This window comes from Hylaeus volcanicus, chromosome 8 (assembly GCF_026283585.1).
Source record: "Hylaeus volcanicus isolate JK05 chromosome 8, UHH_iyHylVolc1.0_haploid, whole genome shotgun sequence".
Taxonomy (NCBI): Eukaryota; Metazoa; Arthropoda; class Insecta; order Hymenoptera; family Colletidae; genus Hylaeus; species Hylaeus volcanicus.
The window spans coordinates 592,728-617,705 of record NC_071983.1 but is presented as its reverse complement, the minus strand read 5'-3'; the positions used below and the strand labels follow the sequence as shown (position 1 = coordinate 617,705).

Here is a 24,978-nt window from a genome sequence, read left to right as displayed (position 1 = left end):
ACGGCAGCGGTTTAGGAGCAAACTTATAACTACGAACACAGAATAGTTCAAGTGTACTCTGTGCTACAGGGTACACTTGTATGTCCACCGCGTAAGTTAGCTGGAACTAAATCGAGAATAGGAACCTGTTGAATTCTGTAAATAATACATAGCAAGTAAATAAGATAAAATGTTTAAAATTTATTCTGTATCAATAAATAATGAAAATGCTAAATAAATGGGAGACATCTACGATCACATAATAATCTATGCCCGAAATTGATGAAAACGTCTTGTTTCATCTTTGTATTAAGGCTCCAAGTACATAATACGTATACTTATTACGCTCATTGACCCTTTGAAGTATCTACAAAGAACAATCGCTTTCGAATTTTAAATGAAAAGTGTGTCAAGGATACTTTGGATAAGAAACTTTATCGTGAACCATTGTCCATGCATATTGAGAACTATAACGACGCTTCGAAGGGTCAACGAGAACTCTAACCATTAAATAAAGGCACATGTACACAATGTCTACACAGTCTTTAAAGAATATTTCGACTAAAACCAACGGAAGTACTATCATATTTCCATTTAATTTAGAAGCCGAAACGATTGCACAATGTCCTACACAATTCACGATGTCGAAGGTGGAAATTCTAAAATGATTTCCCTCTGGTTGATTCAAGACTCTTTCGTTCTTCGTTTGGAACCACGTTTGATCGAGTATCGTTTAAATTCAATGCGCTGTGTCTTCTCGGTTTTGGTATCGGATTTATGTCGTCGACGATCTCTGGCTTCTGCTTAATTGGTTCAGAGATGTGAAGCTCGATCACTTTTACCGGTTCTCTGAACACGGCTACAGGAACAGGGGGCTCGTTTAGTCTCACAACGTGAATGTTCTGCTCCCTTGGGAATTCCTTAAATTCAATTTTAATCGCGCCTTTGGCATTCTCGTCGTCCACCATATTTTGGAAGAAGTGTCTACGATTCGCTTGAAGCGATTGCCTGGTGTTCCCATGCTGAATGTCTCCGTTCGTTTCTTCCGACGAATCTTTGGTAGCGTTTTTCGTCTCTAGAGCTTTTATTTGCTTCTCGATCTTCTCGATCTCATCCTTTACGGAGAAACTATCACTTCTGGACAACGAATCCAAGGAGCTCTTTCTTCTAAGACGAACTTCCTCCAGTTCCGACGGCGAGTTTATTTGGTTGACGTCCTTGATTATCTCTACGTTCTCTTGGGAAGTCCTGTGGTATTCGATTTGAACATTGTTCTCGTCCTTCTTTGCGGATTCATCAGAATTTGCCTTCTTCACGGGTTCTTCAGAATTTGCCTTCTCCGATTTCTCTTGATCCTCCATCGTAGAGTTTTTTGGTTCAGTTTGCTCGATCCGTACAGAGTTCTCTTCTGTACACTTTTCTTTAACGCATGACTTGGCGTCTTCTGCATTATGTTCTGTGGTTTTGACAAGACTATCTTCTACTTTGGCTGTTTCCAGTGTCTGTACGTCATCTGAAACAGGCTCTGTCGATTGTTCTTTCGCCTCGTTAGTCTCCTTGTCCAAATCTTTACTCTTCTTCGTCATCTCGTCAATGTTCTCGGTAACTCTCGCTATGTCCATTGGCTCTACTATCTGAAGTTCGATGTTGGGTGCTTCGGTAGTCTTCTGCAAAATACACCATGCTATGAAAATATATTAACACGTTTAGGCTACGTTTAGGCCCTGTGTACTTGAGACAAAATTGATGTTGTGTGAATCTTATCACGTCAATTTCTTACGTTTACCTCGCTACTTTCCACCTTTTCCAGACGTCGTGGTGGCTGCGGTGCTCTCCGTTTCTTCCGGCCGTACGCGCTCATCGTACTGCCAACAGAAATGCAGCTGTTTATAGAGAGATTGGACTTCCTAACAGCGTCCTGGGTGAACCTCTTGAAGACGTAATCGTCAGGAACGTTCTCGTTTTCGTCGCAAAACGCGGCGTCGCCTGACCGATTCGTTTCCTCTTCAGGGTCTACCGTACCCGTGTTCGGCCTTTGCGAAGATCTGTTGCCGAGTCTACGCCTGGAAAAATCCACATTTATAACGGATAATCTTTCAAGGAGCGAATAATCGTACGAGAAACGAGAATTCTTACAAAGGAGGAACGGGCGTCCTGTCTTGCGTTTTCACGCGAAGAGTTACACCGTCCTCTGACATCTTGTCGTCGAATTCCAACGATGGTATCTTGTCGGTTGGCTTTGGGCTTACCTGACCGAATCTGGAACGAAAATTGTGCGAATACTTATGATTAATGCTGCGTCATTGCTTGGTTACATATGCATATTTGTCTTAGGAATTAAACATACTACATACATATATATTGTATTTGATAAAGATAAATGTAAATTAAATTGTGCATCTATAATTAAACAACAATACATGTTAGTAATCGTATATGTATACAATACATAATATGTGTGTATATGTATAATATAGTGTTTGTTTTCCTATCACGACCATAAGTGTGTAATCGTAATCGGTTCAATTTGGTATTTCGTTCTGGTTTGGTTCATTTCGCCCACCTTCTGGCCGGTGGTCTGGGAGTAAGGTCGCCCATGATGGACGCAGTGGTGTCCTGTGGGCTCCCGTCGTAGATCCTCGCAGGATCACCATTCACGGTTAAACTTGAGCTATACCTTGACGAGGAGTTGTCCAAAGTGTACTTTCTTCTTCTCGCTAAAGTACCAAGAGCTTCGTCGAACTCCTGCTGATCCTTGGTTGGTCGCAGAGGAGCCATAGGCTTGGTGTTGGCTTCTCTTTTGTAGGTCGACGAAACTGTCGATTACATCAGAATTAATTATACAGCTCAAGTCTATTACACGGTAACTTTTAAAAACGAGTAAAGACCTGTAGTGATCGTGGATCGTTTTTCCTGCGCTTCCGACTTTTCATCTTTTCGTTTCCCGAACAGTCCACTCCTGAAAATAAACGATGAAAGTTGTTGGAGACGAAGAAATTAACAGTTTCGGCGTGCGTCAAACGATAATTGTGTCATTCGTTTGATATTCAAGCGTGTTGAGAGATCTGTGTCACATTTATATGCTGTACGAGATGATGGGACTATGCGCGTGCCTCGCTACGCTCTTAACCCACAGTATCCCGCAATTAATATTCTCAATTGGACTAAGACAACGTTTGCGTTATCCAGCAATGAATTTTTAGGAAAATAGTTAAGAATTCTTTGAAATATAAAAAACCAATCCAATCTTGCCAGGATCTTCTTGATGGACGACGGAGTTAGAGAACCGTTTTAACGTTTTATTTTTACTAAAGGTTTTTTAAGAAGTTGAAGAGAATGGCATTTCTTTTTGAATTTTTTGCTCGCTGCTTCTGTGAAAAGTAACGAGAGTATGAATTTTTGTGCCAACGGAAAGTTACTTGAGTTTTTTAATAGGAATGTAAGTTTTAGGAATTTTCCAAAAGTGTCTGGACGCTAGAACTAGCATGATTCATGGGCACAATGCTTTTTATTTACTGTAGATATGAATGATGCAGTGTTTACATGTGCACAGCTATCAAATTTAGAATCTCGGCAAATATTTACAGAATTTACACAAATAAGCATAGGTAGGATAAACAATTGCACACATAGTAGTGCGATACTCTACTGATCAAGTGTATCATTCCTCACACAGAAAACACTGTAGCGTCCAAGATACTTTTTGCTTGCAGCAAAAACGTTATTCCTAGCTACGATTATCCGTACTTGAACCCAGACCTAACCGAGCCATAATCATGCAAAATTCTCGACCACACCGTATCAATCAACGATTCAAGTTTACAGGTAGCGAAGAGAGCGCAACAAGCAAAGCAACCGAGAGGACTCGTCACTCTTATATCGAGATTGTCTGACGTCAACAATACCAGTCTCTTATTTTATTCCATGGGTGTCGCAAGCAAAATGATCAGTCTCGCGACGATCATCGAGACTTTATACTGTAAAAATGTCATTTGACGATTATAATGCCCAGCCACGCAATGCTGTTGATGCAGTCCAAAGATAAGGCTCGAACAAAGTGTAACGAATCGGCCGGGAGGGCTGTCGGCGTGCAATGCTTTGACAAATTATCAGGACAAGTCGCTGGAGACAAAGAGGTTCCTCCACGGCTCGTTTCTACGCTGAGATAAAGTTCGAGGACTGATTCATGGTCAGCGAAACGCTCGAGCAACCTCATTGTCAGCGTAGCAGATTACAAAGTCCAGTCGTGGGATATCCTTTCAGTTCTAATCCAGAGCCCCGCGAGGCGACTTTGCTACGAAGCGATGGAATATGAAATGCTGGAACATAGGTTTCTCAATGCTTCCGGTTAATTGTTTAGGACCTGTGCGTTTGAAATTTTTTATAATAATTTCAGAGTCTCTGTTTAATATCAAAAGGCTCCCATAAACCAGTCTTCCTACATTTTGTGTTTTAATTAAACGTTTGCTACCACTATTAAAAATGTATCTCACGAATGATGTAAGCAGTTTTTTTTGTGACCAGAAATTTGAGACATTTTTAATGATAAAGCACGCAAACTAAACCGCAAGTGCTAAAAAATTAACAAATAAGTGGCAATACAGGCAAAGACAATAAACGTATAATTTGCAATAAAAGTGATGGTTGTGTGGCGAGCACAGTGAATGGCCGGGAGCAAATTGAAGCAGCGGCATAAGTGCGAAATGACATTGTGACTGATCGTTTCGAGTTAATTGGTAAGGATCCTATGTTTTATTGACGGCGTGTGTGGAATAACCACCTAACCGCTATTCGCGTAATAAAACATATATGAGAAGCTCGGAATCAATAGAAGTTCCGACCGGAACTAGTCTTTAATGTTAATGCAAATACGAAGTCTCTTCGCGAAACAGAATTGAATTATTTTGAATTTGAATTTTTTCACAATAAATAGAAAAACGTTGTTAGTTTGGAAAAATAAAAGAGTCGATATTAGAAAGTACTGCACTTGGTTTATGCACGGCTACTTCAGCACAATCGCTGACGTCTCGCTAAATGATCTATAGCTTGCATACAATAGAACCGACGCGACGCGACGTACTATCTACGACTACTGTGGGTCAGCAGACTATCTTCGAATGATTTATTGCCCTCTGTGACGCATCTTTTCCTGACCTTTCATTGCGGAGATATTCGCCAAATATTGACACTCAATATCCGACAAAAACAAGTTGATCCTTGGAAATCGATCTCTTTCTAGGATTTCATTAAGTAAGTTCGATTACACCAATTAAAGAATATTTATACGTTAATCCTTAAGATGTACAATTGCTTGTATCATTTGTGGAACGCAAAATAGATCGTTGTAGCGAGTACTCGTAAGATCGCCTCAGAGCAATCTTCGAGTCAGCCATTGCGTAGGAAAGTCGCGCGCGATCGTTTCTTTAAATAGAAATCCGAAAGACCTTTTGGATGAAACTCGACCTGACGGCGATTGTCTGGTACGTTGAGTTACTCGTTATTTATGTAGTTTGGATGTTAGCCAAACGCAGGTATACACATTGCGTTCGGTTTTCGATGGTAAGTTCAAGTTCAACAAACTTGCGGGCGCATCCTTCTCAAATTTACTTTCAAACTCGATGGAACGGCCGCGGCGTCCTCGTCGCGGATAAAGAAACCAAACGATCGACGTCAACACCTTCTACGATGAATTTTATCTTTCATACATTCAGGTTTGAAAAGCCCTAGTCTGACTGTGACCACAGTTTACAATTCCGAGTAACGAATATTTACCAAGTGGACTTGATGGAGAAGCTGTTGGATCTCTTCTTTCTGGTTCGGCCGAATGTCCAGAATTTGTTCTTTGTATCTTTCGTTTTCCCATCTCGATACACGACGCGTGGCTGGTTATTGGTAATTTCGTCGTTGAACGGATTCAAATGCTCTGGATAGTCGTATATGGAGACACTGGGACGCCTCGATCGCGACATGATTCACCCTCGTTTCCTCTTCAAGCTTCTTTGAATTTTATCTCGGGAATGGCGTGAAATCGCGACGCCTCGACAACGGGGTTCATCGATCTCTCGGCATGATCCTTTTGGCATCTGCTTCAATCTGAAAGCGCAGAACAGTACACAGTTAGTACTATTATAATTAGTTATTTCTAAACAGGAATATCAAAGTGGGAAGTAGGTATCTGGAGTCCTGAATAAGATTGTTTCATAATTGATACACACAAGACTTGAGACACCGTGTAAATAAACGTAGAAAAAGAAGCAAATCGAATTTTGTATCTGAAATTCGACTCTTCTCTCGAGTAATTTATGGGCGAATAGACCTAGAAGGAAAACCACATTATCTGCGATCAAGTTTTGTAAAAATCCTTTTAATGTTCTATTTGGTACACCTTCTAGACGTTCCTCGTTTCTTTGGCTTCTATTCGTATCCAAGACACGTCGCTAGCTTGTTGTCGCAACGATATTAATTGTAAAGATACGAAGTGTGAGTAATATAATCTAGTAGTCGCGTCGAAAGCATCGAGCATCCGGAGTAATGTCAGGATTTATTTTTAACATATTGCGTATACACGGTTCCGTGGAAGTTGACGTTCACAGGAAGTTGAACTTGGCTAACGAGAAACAGTCTTACTCGTACAGTCAAGCTCGTCGAGCGATAGATCGGATAGATCTCGACCTTGGATCACGTTAACGATTTCGATGCGATATTCGTATCACGAAGGGAATATAAAGTATGTTAGCCAATGAAGATAGATACGAGGGAAACGATTAGGAGCGAGCAGCAATATAATTGCTGAACGTGCGCGTACCGTGCTATCTCGTTACGCCAATTGTCAGTTCAAATCGAACGACCTACGGACTCGTCCAATTGACCATTATTACGCACCAATGATTGCAAAACAAGGATAAAGTCCTAAGTTAATCCGTCCAACTCGGAAATAGCGCTCGTCTGCCGTTAACCTCGCGCGAAACCAACGGAAGAAATACACGTAAACAAGTAGCTTATTTCGTCTTAAAAATTTCAAATCCCGCAAGGAACAAGACCCAAGTATTGAATTCATAATCAATTTCAACTATGAAATTATCGCTGCGGATAAACAAATTCTTCCCACGTTGGAATAAAAGAAAACGATTACGTGGACAAAGCCGCAAAAGAAGCTACGAGAGATTCTTATCAAAATTTCTCAGTTCATCACAATGATCTTAAAAGATTTCTACGTAAGAAAAACAGAGAATTCTGGAATACCAAATGGAAAAAAAGTGTTTCAAGTACGGAAGGATATATTGTACACTTGAAACCCGACAACCTAACTGCATGAATGAAGTAATCCTCACTCGTCTACGAATTGGCCGTATTCGACAACTTTTCATTCGGTGAAACAGCATAGCCAACCTAATCAATTAAAAGTATGCCGTTTCAGTGAAACCTTCCTGTTCCCGACCATGATTTAACGAGACGCTAATTAACCTCATGTTCCTCGAGATTTCTTGCGTTACGCGAAAAATAACGTTGCGTTAACCCGTTTGACGAGCCACCTAATCCTAGATTACGAAAATAGAGAACGGTACATCGTTTGCGTAACACACGTTGCTCGATGATGCATCTTAATTACTAATTCTAAGTCACACGTTGATTCCGCGCTGGCTGGTTCGTCTTTTCTTGTTGGCGCGATTCACTGTTCCGCGAACGCATTTCTCTTTTATACGAAACGAGAAACGATATTCTTTTATCCGTTACTTACCGAGCCACGCGACGCCGACGGGTACTTTCTTTATTTTATCGCTTCGTAACATACCACTGACTTTCATCCGCCGTTTTAGAACAATAATTACTGTTTACGGATGCAATTTATTTCAATTATGTTTACATATAATTATTTATCGAAGAGGCCTGAAATCGTGATGCAGACATTTATATTTCTTTATTATGTTATTATTATGAATATTCTCATCACTTTTTATGTGTTCATTATTGTCTATATTACTTACTTTATCTTTTACTTTGAATTTATACCAAATCTCCTTATACCTCCTAATATAATAATACATGTCGAAATCTAGGAAAACGATCGTTGCTTTCACTGTGATAAAATTCATATAAAGTAATGATAACGGAATTAATTATACAACTCAGGAGTCGCAATTAGGCGCATTTAGCTCGTAGCCTGATTTCCCTTCTTCGGACGTCACCTTTTTAGAAATTCAAACGCGTGCCAGACGAAATGAAAAAATCCTGGAGCTGGAATAATTAGACGTGCCACATGTTCATGAAGCAAAAACACGCACGCGACATGAATTGTAGTCGCCTCTGCGATGCTTTTTCTTTTAAGAAACTGACTAGACGACTATCTGATGAAAAACGTAACGTTTCGGTGAAACTTTTCAGGTTTGGAGTGACAACAACACTAGGAAGATTTTTAAATGTTCAGGTGTATCAGAAAAGAAACATTCTGAGACAGTATTCTTTTATTACGAAGAACTTTCAACAATTAAAAAAGCATATTTCTTGATTATATATCTAAGTGGCTGAATGGATTCGAATGATTACAATACCTTCCTTTCTTATTAATATAATACATGAAAATATAAAAATACGTGTTTCTCCGTGTGCATCCGAAAAATTTCACCAAAATGGTCTTTGAATGATCCACAGATATATTATATCTTATCAGAAGAGTATGCGTCCTCCAAGAGTCAAGCAAAAGTATCACGTGCTTACGAGGAATGACTAACGAACGCAATTAGCTCAATTAGCTCATTGCACTCGCAATTCGTTCCTGATCTGGAGTTCGTCCATAAACTTGCGTCACGATTGTTGAACGATTCTCAACGCAAAGACAATTACAAATAGATACGTGTTTATAGTTGAACGCCTTATCTTTGAAACTCGACTATCTCGAGTCGCTTCGAACAAATGTCGACGAGAATACAAAGCCAAAACCTTGAAACGAATGGAATCCTGAATTTCAGTGAAATCGATATCGAATATTTTTGGAAGAGTGATAAAATAGTCCCAACGTTTTTTTTTTTTTTTTGTACACACGGTGCTAATTGCGTCGAAGGCCGTCGTACTTTACTAATTGGAGGATCTATTAGTACGCGATGACCCGATTGCAGTGAAATATTTGAAATTTAGAATGTTTACGGCCATTGCTCTTATGAACAACGTATAAAATATTTCAAAATTATATTCGAAATATTTCGAAATTTCAATTGTATGATATGGAACCCTTCACATTGAATACCATTTTTCAGGAATTGATACATATTTTTCAGAAATGAATAAATTTAATGTATACATACATGTATATCTATAAGATAGCCCCTTGGAAACATTTGTGAAACTCGGATAAATTTTAACATATGTTTAAAAAAAAATTCCTGCTTCGAAAAATTCCGTAAGGAGATAAAGTTTTAGTGAGTCTGATGTGATATAATTTAAGAAGTTACATAACAACCATATCAGCAAAGATAATGGTATCAGTTTTCCTTTTAGTAGCATTAAAATTTTGATATGTTTTTTAGTTTCGCAGATATCAGTACTGAGAAATTGAATTTGATTAATGCCCACCTCCTGATGAGTGTACGACAAATTATTCAAAGAGAATATACAGAAATTAACATTAAAACACTGTTGTTTTTATACAGAAAAGATTAACATTTTACTAGCCGCACACTTATCGTAAACTACACAAGATAACACGGTTTTACTCAAACTTTCATAACTTGTGCGATATATGTACAATGTATCAATGATATGGCATTTTTAAATTACGCTAATCGTGACTGTAGAATCATGCAAAGACTTTTTAATGGTTATAATGAAACTGTGAATCTTTATGCACAATCAAATCTTAGCAAACGTACCTACAAAAGCTATAACTCGCTATTGAAACATTATATGTAATATGTATACGTTTGAGAAAAATTCAGCTTACTGTTTTAGTTTTATTTAATACATATCCACAGTCCATATCATAATCTTTCATGCAACAAATCCTAAAGACCATCTCATTTTAGTCCCGCAATTCTCTGTATAAAAACTCCAGAGGAGGATGACAATTAGGCGTGTGTTGTGTTTACGGGTGGCTGTAGCAATTGCTTCGGCGTGTAGTAATCCTTGTCAGCCTCTACATGTGGTTTGCACGTTTACCAACGTTTCGTACGACAAACAAGAAATCGATGAATAACGAGCCAGCAGAGGCAGAACACGCGCGAGACGACCTGCTGATGTTTTAATGATTATTCTTGGAACTGTTTACACGTAACAGTGAGAAATCATTCTTTCAGCAATTATCCGGCAACTTTTCTGTCGGTTTCCAGCTAATAAACTTTACTACGCGTTTAAAGGGAAACCGAATACGCGCGGACTCGATTCGAGGAGTCCGAAGAGCCGTGCTTATCGAGAAACAAATTAAATTTTATTGCAGATTTATTCGCAACTTTAACGCGTTCGCTATTACGTACCACAAATGTGAATTATCACATTTCAAATATGTTACATACATGTACATGTATATATAATATTATATCCCATCAAAATAATAAAAGAATAATAATCATGGCAATATCCATTTAAACAAATGAAATAAACTGCTAGAGATCTGAAAAACGAACGGTACAAAAAAAAAAGAGAACAAATATTTGCGCAGCATGAATTTTTGTTTCCAACAGGTTTTATTTCGAGAAATCTGTTATGTATTTTAAAAACCGCGTGAAAACAAGGTAGCGTGAAATTAGGCGTACTCCGTTTCGTAAGTCGCTCGAGGAGATTTAAAATTGAGATGCTTTTTCCAGCGGTATTAATGGCCGTATCTTGACAAGTTAATTCGACATCGTTCCGAGACTGTCCCCCATTTAAACGAAAGGACAATTTGGACAAAGTCAAGTTAATTCGCGACTAATTTACATCGAACCTTTAACTCGATCTTTCGTACCTGACTGGAGTTTTCATGTGCTCGAACATCGATTAGGTAACTTTATCTACGCGAAGTATACGTTTTTATGCGAAAGAATAAATTCAAAACCGAAGAAATTAACAACTTCGCGCCCGATTGTTACGTCTTAATCATGATTTCGCGTTTGCGTGGCTGTTCAATTGGAAGAAACTCGGTCAGATCGGTTTGCCTATACTTGGAAACTTTGCACGAGATCTTTGCATACAATCTATAGCGCTGGACATTGACAAAAGGTCGTTCCAGTTACGTGACACGCAAAACTGAAATTCTGCTCGATAAATCTTAGGTTACCTAATTCTTGGATTTAATACGAATATTTAAAAAAGCTCATAAATTATTCCAATCCACCCAGCGTATTTTTAATAATTATCATTAAAACTTTCACTGGATAAAATAAACTATTTTATTAAATACAGCGAACAGTATTTATCAGAATTAAAAGAAACAACAATCACGTGGTCGTGTATTCTATGAATAACTTTGCTCGAACACTCGGCAGACGAACTTTTCAAGCTCAAAGATTTATTGTGCAATCTTGTCCGATCGACCGAGATCCTAAAAATACTTTCGTGAGTCCCGTAGTATCCGTGTTTCTGGGTGAAAGCCAGAGAATCGTCGCATATTCAACGCCATCGGCAAATAGTTTCTGTTTTCATCGGAACGGGGCCTTTTTTCGTTTTCCCGGATTTTCTAAACTTTCCAATTCGTAACTTTTATAGGCTATTTAATAAGAACGATATTTGTTTGAATGGCAAGATCGATTTAATTACGGTTGCCATGATAAGTCAGCGAGCTTGGAACAAACGTATCACATTATTCTATCGTCATTCAGTGGCATGAACGGTTCTCATTTACCATTCTTTCAATACTAATAACAATAACTCATAAATGGCAAATTCAGAGGTGTGTCATTGTTGCGGTCAATGAGCGATATGTGTACGAGTCCATCAGTCACTCCGATGGCTTTCGTCGAACCCATATACCATATGAGTTCATCGACCGCAGAGTTAAATGAGAGTCGTCTAAAATAATTGCTAAGTGATGAAAAATTCAATTACCAGAGTCAAAGAAAAATGTCTGTTCTCGATTTCTCAATGTCGTCTTGTGACCATTATTCATAAAACGCGATAATTGCTAACAAAAATGAACAATTTTTAATCACAATCCGTGAATTTAATTTTGTTCAGAGTAAATAACTTGATAGTAAATCAAGTGTGGCGAGGAAGATTTAACAAGCAAATGAATTTTTTTTGAATGAAACGTTAATGTAGGTTAACATTATCTTAACTTATGCATACTATTAAAAGCCGTATCTGTTCCCCAAATTGTCCATTGGATGTAAACAATCACTAATACAGATACATGTATTAATAAATGACAGAAAGTAAATATTAAAATGAAAAAAGCTATAAAATAGGCTCCCAGAGAGTAAAGCGTTGAAAAAAATTCTGTCTTTTGTTTTCAGCTAGAAAACCAACAGAAAAGATGTGTCTCAAGGTGTCGCAATCGACGAATATAATCGTGAAATTCCATTCAACCGTTCTCTCGTTACACCCGACTCTTTAGTGCCTCTTTATTATGTTCTTCGACGACACGCTCGAGTCGTTTCCCAGGTGATATGTATTGCCTCCATTGTGCGAACAAATGCACCACTCGCTCGGAAAGAACGAGGCGTGCTAACAACTTGCGTACAAGGAGACGCATCGCGAGGGTTCCTTCCTAGGAAATACGTAATATCCTTTTCACGCGCGTTATGTCAGAGTCGCAGGTGAGAATGCGCGAATCAACTCATCTCGTAACTTTCTTTCTATAATTAGGTACATCCGTTCCCCTTCTTTGCCATTTCATTTCGATGAGAAATTTAAAAATAGAAATGTAAAAAAGTTTGTTGTTTCGACAAAATTAATTTCGTGAAATTCTACGTTGATTACTATACGTCTGAAAATAGAATAATAATTTTATAAAAATAATCTAAAGCCAGCAGTTGAAGTAGTACTTGTGTGACTCACTCTGATTGTCAGTTTAAATTTTACAAAGTCACGATTGCGGACCACATAAAAATCCTGCCTTAATTAATCGATTACGATATTGGTCTAATCTTATCTAAAATTAAATGTAATCGATTAAAAAATTAATCGCCTCGAGAAAGAGCATCCTTTTAAAGAAAAGCTCTGATGTGTTCGAAACCCATGGGTCGTTGCTGACCCATGCAGCATTCGAAGCCTGTGCACCTTTTAAGGTTCCATGAAATGAAAAGACGCAGAAACGACTTTGAACGTTGCGACCGCAGGTTCTTTTTCCTCGCGGTACCTTGCGGTCCCTTCGTGTTCACAGGTAATTATGGAAGTATCGATTGGGACTTCCGTGCATTGCTTGCAAGTTCCAATCGTAAAATCTACAAACACACATCCTTAAACGTGTTCCTTGCGGCGGCTATTTCGCGGTAACTCGTGCCACGAGGCCCAGTCACGGATGCCAGAGATTCTCAACTGTGACAACTAGCTCCTTTTGTTCGTAACCTGTGTTTACATATTTACAGACACTATCTATCTATAGAATGATAAAGAACATACTCTGGAAATACGGTGTTCTCAATAACCAAAATAGAAAAGCTAATTTACGCTCATCATTTTTATGAAAGAAGCAAACAAATAAACAATTCTTTCATGTATTTCAGATATAACTGTTTGACCGATTAAACGTCTTAAATAAATTTCTACTTGACTTTTTCAAAGTTTACCCTCACGTGGCCGCGACGCGGCGCGGCGCCCCGTTTCTTTGCGAAACTTAACGCTATCTAACAGATTGCAACGTGTTTATATTTCGCGCATTTTTCATTCCCGATACAAGTTTTATCTAAACAAGAAAATCCATGTCTGATATAGATTGCTGTGTGCCTCGCTAGTTTTTCCTCTCAATGGAAAAGACTGGGAAGATCGTTGCTTCCTTCGGCGCAACTGAGAACCATCGTCGCGTGTAAAAATAGAAACTTAATAGTACTGTTCGACGGGGGTCGCGATCGACAACGAATTCCCAAACAATTCCCTCGAAAATGTGTTCCGTCGCGCAAAGTAGGTTGCGTCAAGATATTCTCGTACCTGAAAACGTTCGAGGTCGTGCACCATATCCGTTTCGATATACCTTATTCCGTAAAGCGCGTTTACAATTTAAACGAAAAAAGAATTATCTCGACGTCAATTATCGATAAGATTCCTTTAAAATTGATACGAAGGATAAATATTGCATTTGCACCGAGACACGCAGCGTGAGTTCTTTAAATACTTGAAAACTATTTTTTCAACAGTAATCGATGGAAGGAAATATTGCTGGAATACCACAAGTAATCGCAAATAAGTGTCAACAAGTCATAATTCTGTTATCAGTACCTTTAGAGAAAAATATCAAGAGCCCCATGGTACTTCGTTGATACTTTTAAAAGTATTGATTATTAAAATACTAATAACTAAACCGTGGATTTTGATGCATTTAATGTGTAAGAAACTACAAAATGTACAGTATGCAATAATATAAAAAATATTGAAAGTAAGCTTCGTATTGTAATATTTGGAAAATAAAATAAATTCTTAGATTTCATTTTTCAGCCCCTAAGGAATGTTTGAAAGGTGGTCTACAATTTGCTCCAAACCTCCTCTTTAGTAAAAGGCAAAATATTTATGCGCGACTTGAAGGGAAACCAGGGTTTAAGCCTCCTTTCGCTTCTGTTTACTTGTATTGTGTTTACAATTTCTTGGTACGAACCAAGCCTTCGAATTTCTTATGATCAAATTTCGAGCCACTCCCTCGTTTTCCTGAAACTTAAGCAAGGATCACGCACTTGCAATTTTCCGGTTAGAGTTGCGTGAGACTCTTGTATATCGTTCCAATATCGAGATATTCGCTGTTTGCGTGTCGTTAACGCTATCGAAGAGCAAACGTTACATTCGAAAGTGAGGCGAGAAAAAATACGGGAACTCGAACACGCGTAATTTTTCTGATTTCGTGAACTTGATTTCCTGAGGTCGTCCCAATCATTATCTTAACGACTCCCGGTCTCATCGAATACACACCGGGAGCGCAAAGATTTACATACTCGGATTAACAGGCGACGCGACGATAAGCGATTTTTATCGCTGAAACGTGCCCACTTTGAGGAATGACACGCGGTATTCGAAAGCCCGTAATAACATCGTGTTTTTCATCGGTACGATCAACGACAATGAAATTCCTACGCGGGTGTTTCACTTCATTGATCGCCGCATATACATATTCTCGTCTTTACACTGTTCAGTATGTATAGACGGGTTAAGGGTATTGCGCTCCTTTACGTCAACTTCTCAACTTGCATCCGCGACACCGTTTGACCGTTTCACGAGGACTGTGGACGAAACTGTCATTCTAAATACGTTATTGCTTCCGCATCGTACAATTTCATGAATTATAAACAAGATATGTACATATAGTGTACATCATCATACACGTATCACGTTTAATTTTGATTAAAAATAAATATTGTATCGTTGGAATACGAATAAATATATGAGCAACACCCCATGACAAAATTTCTCATGGATTTAAAAAAAAAGAATCCAAAAGAAAAGGACCTATACAAGAGCACTTGTATCGCGTTTAATTTTGATTATTTCTACTAAAGATAAATTATAGGTATCCAATACTCCATGGAAAAATTCCTCGCGTATTTAAAGAAAAATAAATCCAAAAGAATACCAAAAAAATGACGCTCTAATCTAGAATACTTCCGTCGATCGAGTTAGCATTTAGTTAAAAAGTTAAAGTGTTCGAGCTCGAACGTGTGAACCATCTATCCATTGTCTCGCAAAGTTCGGCTACGTCTACTCCACAATTCACTGACCACAAAGCCATGGAATGGCACGTCGCCAACGTGACCATTCGATTATCGATACCGGCCGCTTGAATCTTTGCCGTTCGTCACGACGAAACCTTACATACTTATAAGGAACCGTGAGTCTTTCGTTCGGTACACTCTGCCATTAATAATAATAATAATAATACACAATACGCAAGGTACGATCAGAGTTATGCGACTTACGTAAGTGTGTCCAGATGACAAAGTCGCAATGGTATGCAAAAGACAGGTGAGAAGTCTCAAGTTTCTTATATTACAGTTCGTCCGGCATCTATCTGATTCGAATATACGCGTAGCCGATGTACACTGTTGTTAACACTGATCGGCGAACAGAGATGAGAGCACAAACGACACCAAAAGATCCAACGTGCGCAGCACCGTTCACGAAAAACACAAAAGCCGCGTTATCGCGACGGAGTTCGCCGGCCGACTATGCCGAGTCGCGCACACTCCCGCACGGTATCGGACTTGTTCGACAAACTTCGTATACTTTCGAATGGCACGGCGAACTTGCCGCTTCTCGCTTCACCCTGCGTCCCACGCGCCCCATTGATCGAGATTTCTCGCGTGGCGGGAATTTTCAACACGCATAGCATCGTCGAGGGCTTCAAACTCGGATATACTTGCAGTTTTTGTTTCAAATGTTAAACAACTCGTAACGAATTCAACACTGAACGAAGCCAGAAGCTTCGTGTCTCATCTATAGCAATCATATGTATATACTTTATCTGGTAAATTGTAAATCTGACACAATATCAAAGAACTTTTCTATTCTTTTAGTTATTGTTACAAGAGTATGATTAAAAAAAAAAAATGCTCCAGCTTACGGGATGTCTAATAATTGTGTTTACGCATGCTGGCTAATGCTAATCGAATGTGTTTGCTAATGCGACAAGTTTACTGTCCACGTAGGCGTCGATGGAACGTGCATAGAAAGTTGTAAAAGGTAAATTGCGGTAAGTAGGTAATTTGTGATATACCTAGGCTTTCGGGAGGTAATGTTCATCTCAGATCTGTTTCCTCGTTGGTAAAAATACAGTTTCAATGCCACGCGATAGGAGCTTCTTGTATCGATTTTAATCAAGCATTCAATCAAACGTAAGATACGTTTATAATAGTAAGTACGTCATGCAGTACCTATCCAATATTTAGATGATGGAATTGATATTCAAACATGGTAATATATCGTTGTGCAGAGTTCTTACATGTCTGTTGCATCGCTTGCGTCTCGAATTAACACTTTGACTCTTGGTCTGTTTAGAAACAGTCTGTAACTCAGAAGAAGATCGTCTATATTAGTAAAATTCATATCCTGTATGTCTAATGAAGAAATTTGTCTGAATTAAATGATAGATTTGATATTTCCAAATAAATTTTTCATTATAAATATGTATGTGTGTAAAGTTTGTTCATGTACACATTTATAATGTTAAATGAAACGTTTCTCAACAATTCACCACGCGTAACCCGAACCGAAAGGTATTTTTCATACCGCGTGAGAATTATTTAGCAATCGTGCAGGTAATTCGCATCTGCAAACTAAATTAGGTTAACGCGCATCTAAAGATTAAAGTCATATACTATTCGTCGAGCTTGTATTATTCAACATACTTTCAACGAGTTTACTGTTGCGCTAGTTTTTTTTTTTTTACGGATACCGATTACCGTTCGTAACGTCAACATCGATACATCAGAAGCCAAGGAGCGAGCTAATCGCGCCCAACTATTGGTTATCTTGTCAATGAATAAAAAAAAAAAAAGGAAAAAATTCTAAAGCCGTTAATAAATACGATATTGCGTTCTACTAGCCGACTCACGACTGTATTTCGATCGATGACGATGACGCGACCTTGCGAATTTTACATAATAAGACCGTACGATACGTAAAATAAATGCTAATTTCTTTCGCCATTCAAACTTTCGACGAATCCATTTCTTTCCGATGGAAAGCTATATTCCGATGGCTAGATATTTACAGGTACTGTAAAGGTTTTACTATGTGTTTAGACTCTTCAGCAACAAACTTTTTAAAGTGTACAAAAATCTCTACTTAATAGCTTATCTACTTGGAGCATATTTAAAGACATTTTAATTCTAATGTTTACCTTCTGTAATTTATTAATAATATTGTTATAGGTATATGTAGGTATATGTTGTATACTTATTAACCTCGCTAGTTTCAGTGTTAAAACCTTGTATCACTAAGGTTCAACGTTTGCAATATTTCCACCTTAAGAGTTTTCAAACTTGTGATCAGCTGAGGACAACCGTTCTCTGTAAGAATCATTTCGTATCGTCGATTCTTCGCGTACAAATAATAATGATAAGAATTTCGAATTCTTCTCCTCTCCGTCCTTCCTCCTCTGACGTCTAAACGTGCCCGAAACAATTTATCTCGCACTTTATCCCGATTGAATTCGTCGCCGATCGTATGGAACGAAACTGATAAGATAGGTATTATCGAGCCGTGTTTGCTTTTGGCGTAATATCCACTGTAAACTGATTGCAGATAAATAAGTAACAAGTCGCGGAAAATGCGTTGCGCAAATCGTAAGTGTTTTGCAATGCTGTAACTCGATGTACGAGATGGACTGGTGTTTCTTTGGTGGACGTTAGCGAGCCACATCTGGTTCTATACTTAACCCTTTCACATCGGCTTTCGAATGCTTGAGCTGTCGGTTGAGTTGATCGTAATCAGTTTTTCTGTGCCTTCGTCATCCAATATTCGAAATTATTTCTCTGTCGGTTCGAGTCACTAAGAATTAGCTTTCGACAGTAGCACGGTAGCACGGTAGCACGATAGCACGGTAGATCGAATTCGTACGTGCTGATGCTGACCAGCTGACCCTGAAGCAGACGATGAAAAGGACGCAGAAGGAACCATGAATCCGTCGAAATCATTTAGACTTTATTACAGCATAATTCGAGCATTGTACGGGCGAATAATGAAGACGGCTTTCAGCGGCACCCGGCACAATGAAACCGACGATTGAAACTAATCATGAAATGATCACGATGCGAAATGATAGGTATAGAAAGTTCATCGTGGGTACAAAAGACCTTTATCAAAACACTGCAATCGACCTAATAACGTATTGATAAACTCTGTTTGTTCGTCCATTATCCTACATTTTTTGCACGTAAAACTTAAGAGGACAGATTCACACAAGCAATGTTTACTATGTCTCCTCCATTAGGAAGAAATGTAGGGTTTAGATTAGATCCATGTTTGAATATTGAGGACATTAATCTCTTCCGGGGTGAATTTTAAATGAATTGTTTGTGTACTAATTGAATACTTATAAACCAAAGCAATTTTTATCTGTAGATTGATTTTAACGTAGATATATGCTACCTACTTTAATATAGTATATGTTTTAATTATGTGTAAAACAACCGTAAACATATGTATCGATATCCTTTAAGAGGTTAAAGGTGTGATTTGGTTACGCTAGGATGCAATAGCCAATTCTAGTTTAATTTGTCAAGTCTGAATGCTCCCTTTGGTATAGCAAAGGTAATATGCACATTTCAAGAGATTTTCCAAATTCTGGATAATTGAATTACGATGTATCGTAATCTATCGTAATGGAACGATTGTGACAAAGTGACCTATTTACATCGTCTTGGCTCAAGTGCTCACAGCTGCAGCGAAGCGCAATTTCTCTTAACGTTTGTGCCACTGATCGTGTCAAGGCGAGCTTTGTAAACGAAACCGAGCTTTCAGGCAACGTTAAACTGCGTTAAACTGCGTTAAACTGTCAAATGAACGACTAAATGTTGCTAATTAAAACGGCGTACACTTCGCCGTAGAGTACAAACAAATCCTATTATTTTTAAATTAGAAATCGATAAACGACGACAGTTGCTCGTGTCGGATTTGTCGATAATCTATTTCATTATAGGTAGCTGTAAAGTCGAACTCGATTCGTCTGCTTTATAAGCCGATCAAGGGCTACTAAATCCTAAACTAAATCCGTTACTGCTTTAAAGCAACAATTGTTGATGTAACGATTTTCAATAAAAAAGACTATATTATTCTGAAATGTTTACAATTGTCGTTACAATTGGTATCGTCACGTAAGAAATCCAAGCTATCGATACAAATCATTAATGTAATCTGAATGACAAATGACAAATCACATAAATTATTCAGGCGATATGCGATTCATCGTATTGTTAAGTTTGAATGAAATATTAATTTGTACGGGAATCTTTAGGAAATCTTTTCTGAAAAAAAGAAACAGAAATCTTAAAACGGGAATGAAAATTGCGTGCTTATACGATGCAAATTCTTCTTCATAAAAATACCAAACACGTGGATAGGTTATAATGAACGCGTGAAACGCAACGTTGATGTCGGTCGCAGTGCAGTAATTGTTATGTAACACCGGCAGAAATTGAGACTCGGCTCGTATGTGCGGGAATACGTGACTCTATGTACACGTACGAACGACTGGCTATGCAAATTTAACTGCAGGAAGATCCGTTTGTTAAACGTCCCGAAGGCCTCGCGCTGGCCTACGCAAATTTTTTAAGCGCTTCGACCCGAACATCTACTAAAATCCACCTATAACAACAACAGTCGATTCCAGTTTACCTTAACAGATTAACGACACAACAAATAATCCCTTTGTTCTAATTAATACTATCCTTGCAATCGATTTAATTGGCTTTACTTGGCTAATTGAACAATTACTCAACTTTTAACCTATTGTTTTCTGTAGAATATAATTTTATAGCAAAAGTACGCATATCGTATTTGTTCTGTGCTTACATATCAAAGCAAGTATGCGTTGATGTGAAAGAACGTGGTAAAAATGTAATACTAGTTACTTAAACAGTTAAATTACACTTACATTACGAGTAGGCTTTGTACATACTATGTCTAATCTGGTCTAACCTGGTCTAATCCAGAAGCACCTGGAAATATTCAAATATTTTTGTATGTAGTTTTTCTTCGGTGACGATTACGTTCAATTTAAATTTAAAACTAAGGCCGTTTATCTGTAGATGTCGTTAGTTTTCAATGATCTCTAGTAATCCTCTAGATTCTAGAAGATCACCAGGGACAAAAAGCGCTATCGCCATCCAGTGATAAACAGATCAACTAATTCTCCTCTGACCTGTATACTCTAAAATGTTTATTCAAAAAACAATCGTCATCTCAAAACTTATTTGATGAAAGTTGACCACAAAATGTCTTCAAATAATGCAAATAACTTTATGCCATTTATTAGTGTTTATTCACACTGTATTCCCTTTGAACAGCATAAATTAATTTCTCTCGATGTCCACGTGGTTAAAATCAGCTGACTTACCAATGTAATACACTTTGTAATATTTCTATAATCTGAGGTTTTTGTATAATATCTCAATTCTTTCTATTGTTCAGTAAGTAAATTTCTATTACTCATAATATCAGTTTTAATAATCATATCCCCAATACCGAAAGATGATTGGAGCTGGTCATAGTTAAGTGGGTGTCATAATATTTCTTTAAAACAAATAATGACAGTCTTTGGTAATGGAAAAAATATCAACAATAATGAGTGAGTTTGATCTAAATGAGTGCAAAGTCATATAACTTGATTAGTACCTTTTATACCTAAATAATGCAGCAGTCTTGTATTTGTTTGTTCTTTATATTCTTTTAATTCCTGCTTCACATTAATTTACATTTCCATTTGCTTAGATACCTTTCTTCATAATTCTTCTATTAGGAATGCCAGTAGTCTAATGGTGCCCACTGGTTCCCCTATAGCTCTGGTACCTCGGGATTACCAAACCCGTACTGTAGCTACAATTAAACATAGCTACAGCCTCTAAAGGGCATAACAATAATGGAAAATCCTTAAAAAAGAGAGCTGTCATTACTTTTGACATATGTCATATTGTAATTACCATTACCATTTAATTCAAATGTTTATCTTATTTCTTTGCGTATGTTGCAGTGACTATAAAATAATTAAGTATTTAAAATGATGACTGATATAGAAGAAGCAGAAGTGAAGAAGGTTCAATCAGAAATTGATAAACACGAAAGGTAACCTCTCTTGTTTTAAAATGCCCATAACTGTATATATTATTTTGTTTAAATTAACTACACATTGTATATTTATATAAATAACTGTTTCATATTTTATACTAGTTTTTTCTGTTTTGTAGTGACAAAGTTCAAGTGGATTTTTCAGATGCTGCTAAGAAATTAGCTGAAGGACTTTTAAACATTTATCAATTGCCACTGGAACAAGTTCAGAAAGAACTTAATGAAGCAACGTAAGAGTAAGCAATGAAAATATAATACTTTTCATCTTTCTATTTTTTTGTTATTTTTGTTTAGGAGCAAACAAGAGGCTTTACTTGCTCAGATGCAAATTGAAAACAAAAAGCTTCAAGAAACATTTGAAAATGTTAACTTAAACGAAATGGTGAGATATAGAGAATTATACATTCTCTTATTTCGTTAAGAAATATTCTATATCGTTAGATGATGTATTTTATGATTTCTATGTAATGAACTTTTTATAGTATAGTATAAATTCATAATATAAGGTATAAAATACAAAATATACAAACAAATATGTATTACAGTTTCAAACTATTAAAGTTTATCAAGGAAAACTAACTTCAATGAAGAAAGAGATGGCTTTAATCCATGAACGAACATTTAAATTAAAAGTGAGTATTTTTAAGTTATTTATACTTCGTATATGTTTTTGATGCATCGTTATTTTTATATAGAAACGAGCATTGAGATTGCAACTAGTGAAACAAAAGGAGGCCTTGAACAGGGAACAACAACGAGAACAAGAAATTCGTCGTGAACAAGAGTTAATTGGTAAACCCATAGTGAGTTAAGATTATCCTTAGATGTACAAGAGAACAATGCATTTATGCACTCATTTACAATGAAATTTACATATAAAGTCGTTCAATCGATTTAATTAATTCAAATATAATTTACATTTTCGTACAATTACCAAACGATTTCCCACTGGCCGTTAGAGTCACATTTTTTATTATTTTTACATAAAATATTAAATGTTGTTTTACTGGGAAAACCAATGATCTCTCTGTCTTCTTGTATTCTAAATGTAAAAGTTGATCCATATGTTCCTAGAAAATACCTAGAGGAAAATATATATTGTATATTGTTTTTAATTGTGACAACAAGAATCAAATACTCTTATTATTAATCATCACCTGGAATAGGAGCATATTATTTGATCAATAATTGCAACTCCGCCATCTTTAAATTTCTTCAATATATAATCTGATGGAATAAATCTAAGAACTGTGCGATCGAACAAGTATTTTTCAAGTTCTTTAAATTCTGTAAAAGTTGAGTACTGGTTAAATTTAATGAAGTTTTAATTTTACGTACAAATTCAAAGATACGTTACCTTCCTCTGCAGCATCTGTGGCAACAAATAAAACTTTTAATCCAAGTTCATCCATCTTTTTTCTCAAGTAAGACACAGCTGATTTTATTGTTGGTACTGTTGAAGAGTGACCAACTAAGAAGTCGCGTCTTCTCAAATGAACTGATAAATATGGCCCTCCAATTGCATTTCTTCTATTCTATGAATAAAACCTTTCATTAAAAAATATAAATTTATTTTATTACAATTGTAATTAAATACCTTTTCTTTAGTCCAATCGTTTGGTCGCTTGGTGTTATCATCCTCATCTGTTGAGTTCAGAAATTCTTTTCTGAATTTATTTGCAATGTTATACAATTCAGAATTGTATCGCATACTACGTCTAGCTCTCCAATATTCTTGTGACCCATAGACATTGTGTAAAGCAATTTCCATGCGATCAAACATTACAGATCTGTGAAAATGTAATTATTGATTGAATGAAATATTGTATATAGATTATATATATAAAAGTAATATTCCATCTCACCTGTAAATTGTAGGCTTAAGATTTCTTTGAAGATCTGATATCATGCCATGAAACACAACACACTTAACAGCTTCAGAAGTTACATTATCATATCCCCAAAAGTATCCTTTATATTTTGTAGATTTCAATTTACTGTACCATAAAGTCTCATCCTCACATTCTACTACTTCATTTTTATCTTTAAATTCTCCTGTTTTAAACATTTCTTCATCATTTTGGAGAATATATACAACATCAAGTTGGGTTTCTTCATTATCCGAAGGATACTCTAAAAAGTAAATACTTATTATATTTGCGAGAGACAAGAAAGTAATAAGAATTATACCTTGTATAAATTGATACATTTCAATAACTGGTATATATTTTTGTAAGCTTGCAATATCAAAAAATATATTCCAAGGCAATTTTGTTTGAGATCCTATGTGCTTACTTCGCCAATGGTACATATTACCTACATAAAATATTAAAATTTATATTCATAAAATGGTGTAAAATAAAATACAATATTGAAACTCTATTAACAAATTACAAGTAACAAGTTACCCCATGGAGGCAAAACTAATTTCCAATTGAATTCCTTCTCTTGCTCCATTACGTTTTTTATAAAAACTGCAATACGAATGTAAACATCTCTTCTAAGATTGAAACCTTCCGGTGGATTGATATCGTAAAGTATATAACTAAAAAACAATTTATGTTTGAAAAAGCGTCTATTTTAATATATCATTAATAAATTACAAAATAATTTCAAACCGATTTCGTGAATAGCGTGATTGAACATTGCATTGCTTATCATTATTTCCATATTCATCTGCTTTCTCACAAAATTTATTTTCAACAATAGTTTGTGCAAAATTAATTGAAAATAATATGAGATACAGTACTCTTAAGGATAACAAGTTTAGCATTTTGAGGTTATATTGCACATCTTCAAATAACTGTACGAAATAATATAAGAAACTATATACTATTCGTACAATGCTAATGTATAAAATACATATCTTACAACGAAATAAATTTATGCTTTTAAACACATCTAAAAACGTTTCATTCGTTCTTAACCCACTAGACAAAATATTCTAAGCTTTATAAATTTGATGTTCATTTGCGTTAGCAAAATATAAATTTTCTTCTAAAATAATAAGATTAAGGACAGTAAAAAAACAACAGCAATAACAACAACATTGTACAGCTTGATTTTTGTTACACACGAATTACAGACTCATATCTCCCTTACTTCAAAGTG

At 36.7% G+C, this 24,978-nt stretch overlaps 3 protein-coding genes across 9 annotated transcripts; 1 reads left to right on the top strand and 2 right to left on the bottom strand.

The window, feature by feature from the left end:
- Positions 1-160: 160 nt before the first annotated feature.
- On the bottom strand, positions 161-16,283 carry LOC128881231 (muscle M-line assembly protein unc-89-like). 3 transcript variants are annotated; one of them, XM_054132065.1, is made up of 7 exons: positions 16,002-16,283; positions 5,752-6,072; positions 2,868-2,938; positions 2,657-2,795; positions 2,116-2,238; positions 1,760-2,042; positions 161-1,646 (listed from the first exon to the last, which is right to left on the bottom strand). In XM_054132065.1, the coding sequence occupies exons 2-7, from the start codon at positions 5,946-5,948 to the stop codon at positions 639-641; spliced, it is 1,821 nt and encodes a 606-aa protein (XP_053988040.1). In that variant the 5' UTR covers positions 5,949-6,072; positions 16,002-16,283; the 3' UTR covers positions 161-638. The 3 variants fall into 3 exon arrangements, with proteins under 3 accessions (XP_053988040.1, XP_053988037.1, XP_053988039.1); XM_054132062.1 differs by having other exon boundaries at positions 2,543-2,795; positions 16,002-16,282; XM_054132064.1 differs by having other exon boundaries at positions 1,766-2,042; positions 2,543-2,795; positions 16,002-16,280.
- On the top strand, positions 4,284-22,760 carry LOC128881238 (biogenesis of lysosome-related organelles complex 1 subunit 6-like). Of its 4 annotated transcripts, none has more exons than XM_054132077.1 (6): positions 4,284-4,715; positions 21,773-21,864; positions 21,987-22,097; positions 22,162-22,249; positions 22,413-22,499; positions 22,563-22,760. In XM_054132077.1, exons 2-6 carry the CDS (start codon positions 21,800-21,802, stop codon positions 22,677-22,679), a joined length of 468 nt encoding a protein of 155 aa, XP_053988052.1. In that variant the 5' UTR covers positions 4,284-4,715; positions 21,773-21,799; the 3' UTR covers positions 22,680-22,760. The 4 variants fall into 4 exon arrangements, with proteins under 4 accessions (XP_053988052.1, XP_053988049.1, XP_053988050.1 ...); XM_054132074.1 differs by lacking the exon at positions 4,284-4,715 and adding an exon at positions 20,908-21,212; XM_054132075.1 differs by lacking the exon at positions 4,284-4,715 and adding an exon at positions 21,231-21,370.
- LOC128881233 (GDP-fucose protein O-fucosyltransferase 2) lies at positions 22,748-24,645 on the bottom strand. 2 transcript variants are annotated; one of them, XM_054132068.1, is made up of 8 exons: positions 24,486-24,645; positions 24,276-24,412; positions 24,058-24,183; positions 23,733-24,000; positions 23,465-23,657; positions 23,225-23,402; positions 23,025-23,154; positions 22,748-22,948 (listed from the first exon to the last, which is right to left on the bottom strand). In XM_054132068.1, exons 1-8 carry the CDS (start codon positions 24,638-24,640, stop codon positions 22,798-22,800), a joined length of 1,338 nt encoding a protein of 445 aa, XP_053988043.1. In that variant the 5' UTR covers positions 24,641-24,645; the 3' UTR covers positions 22,748-22,797. The 2 variants fall into 2 exon arrangements, with proteins under 2 accessions (XP_053988043.1, XP_053988042.1); XM_054132067.1 differs by having other exon boundaries at positions 23,733-24,183.
- Between the last annotated feature and the right edge of the window lie 333 nt (positions 24,646-24,978).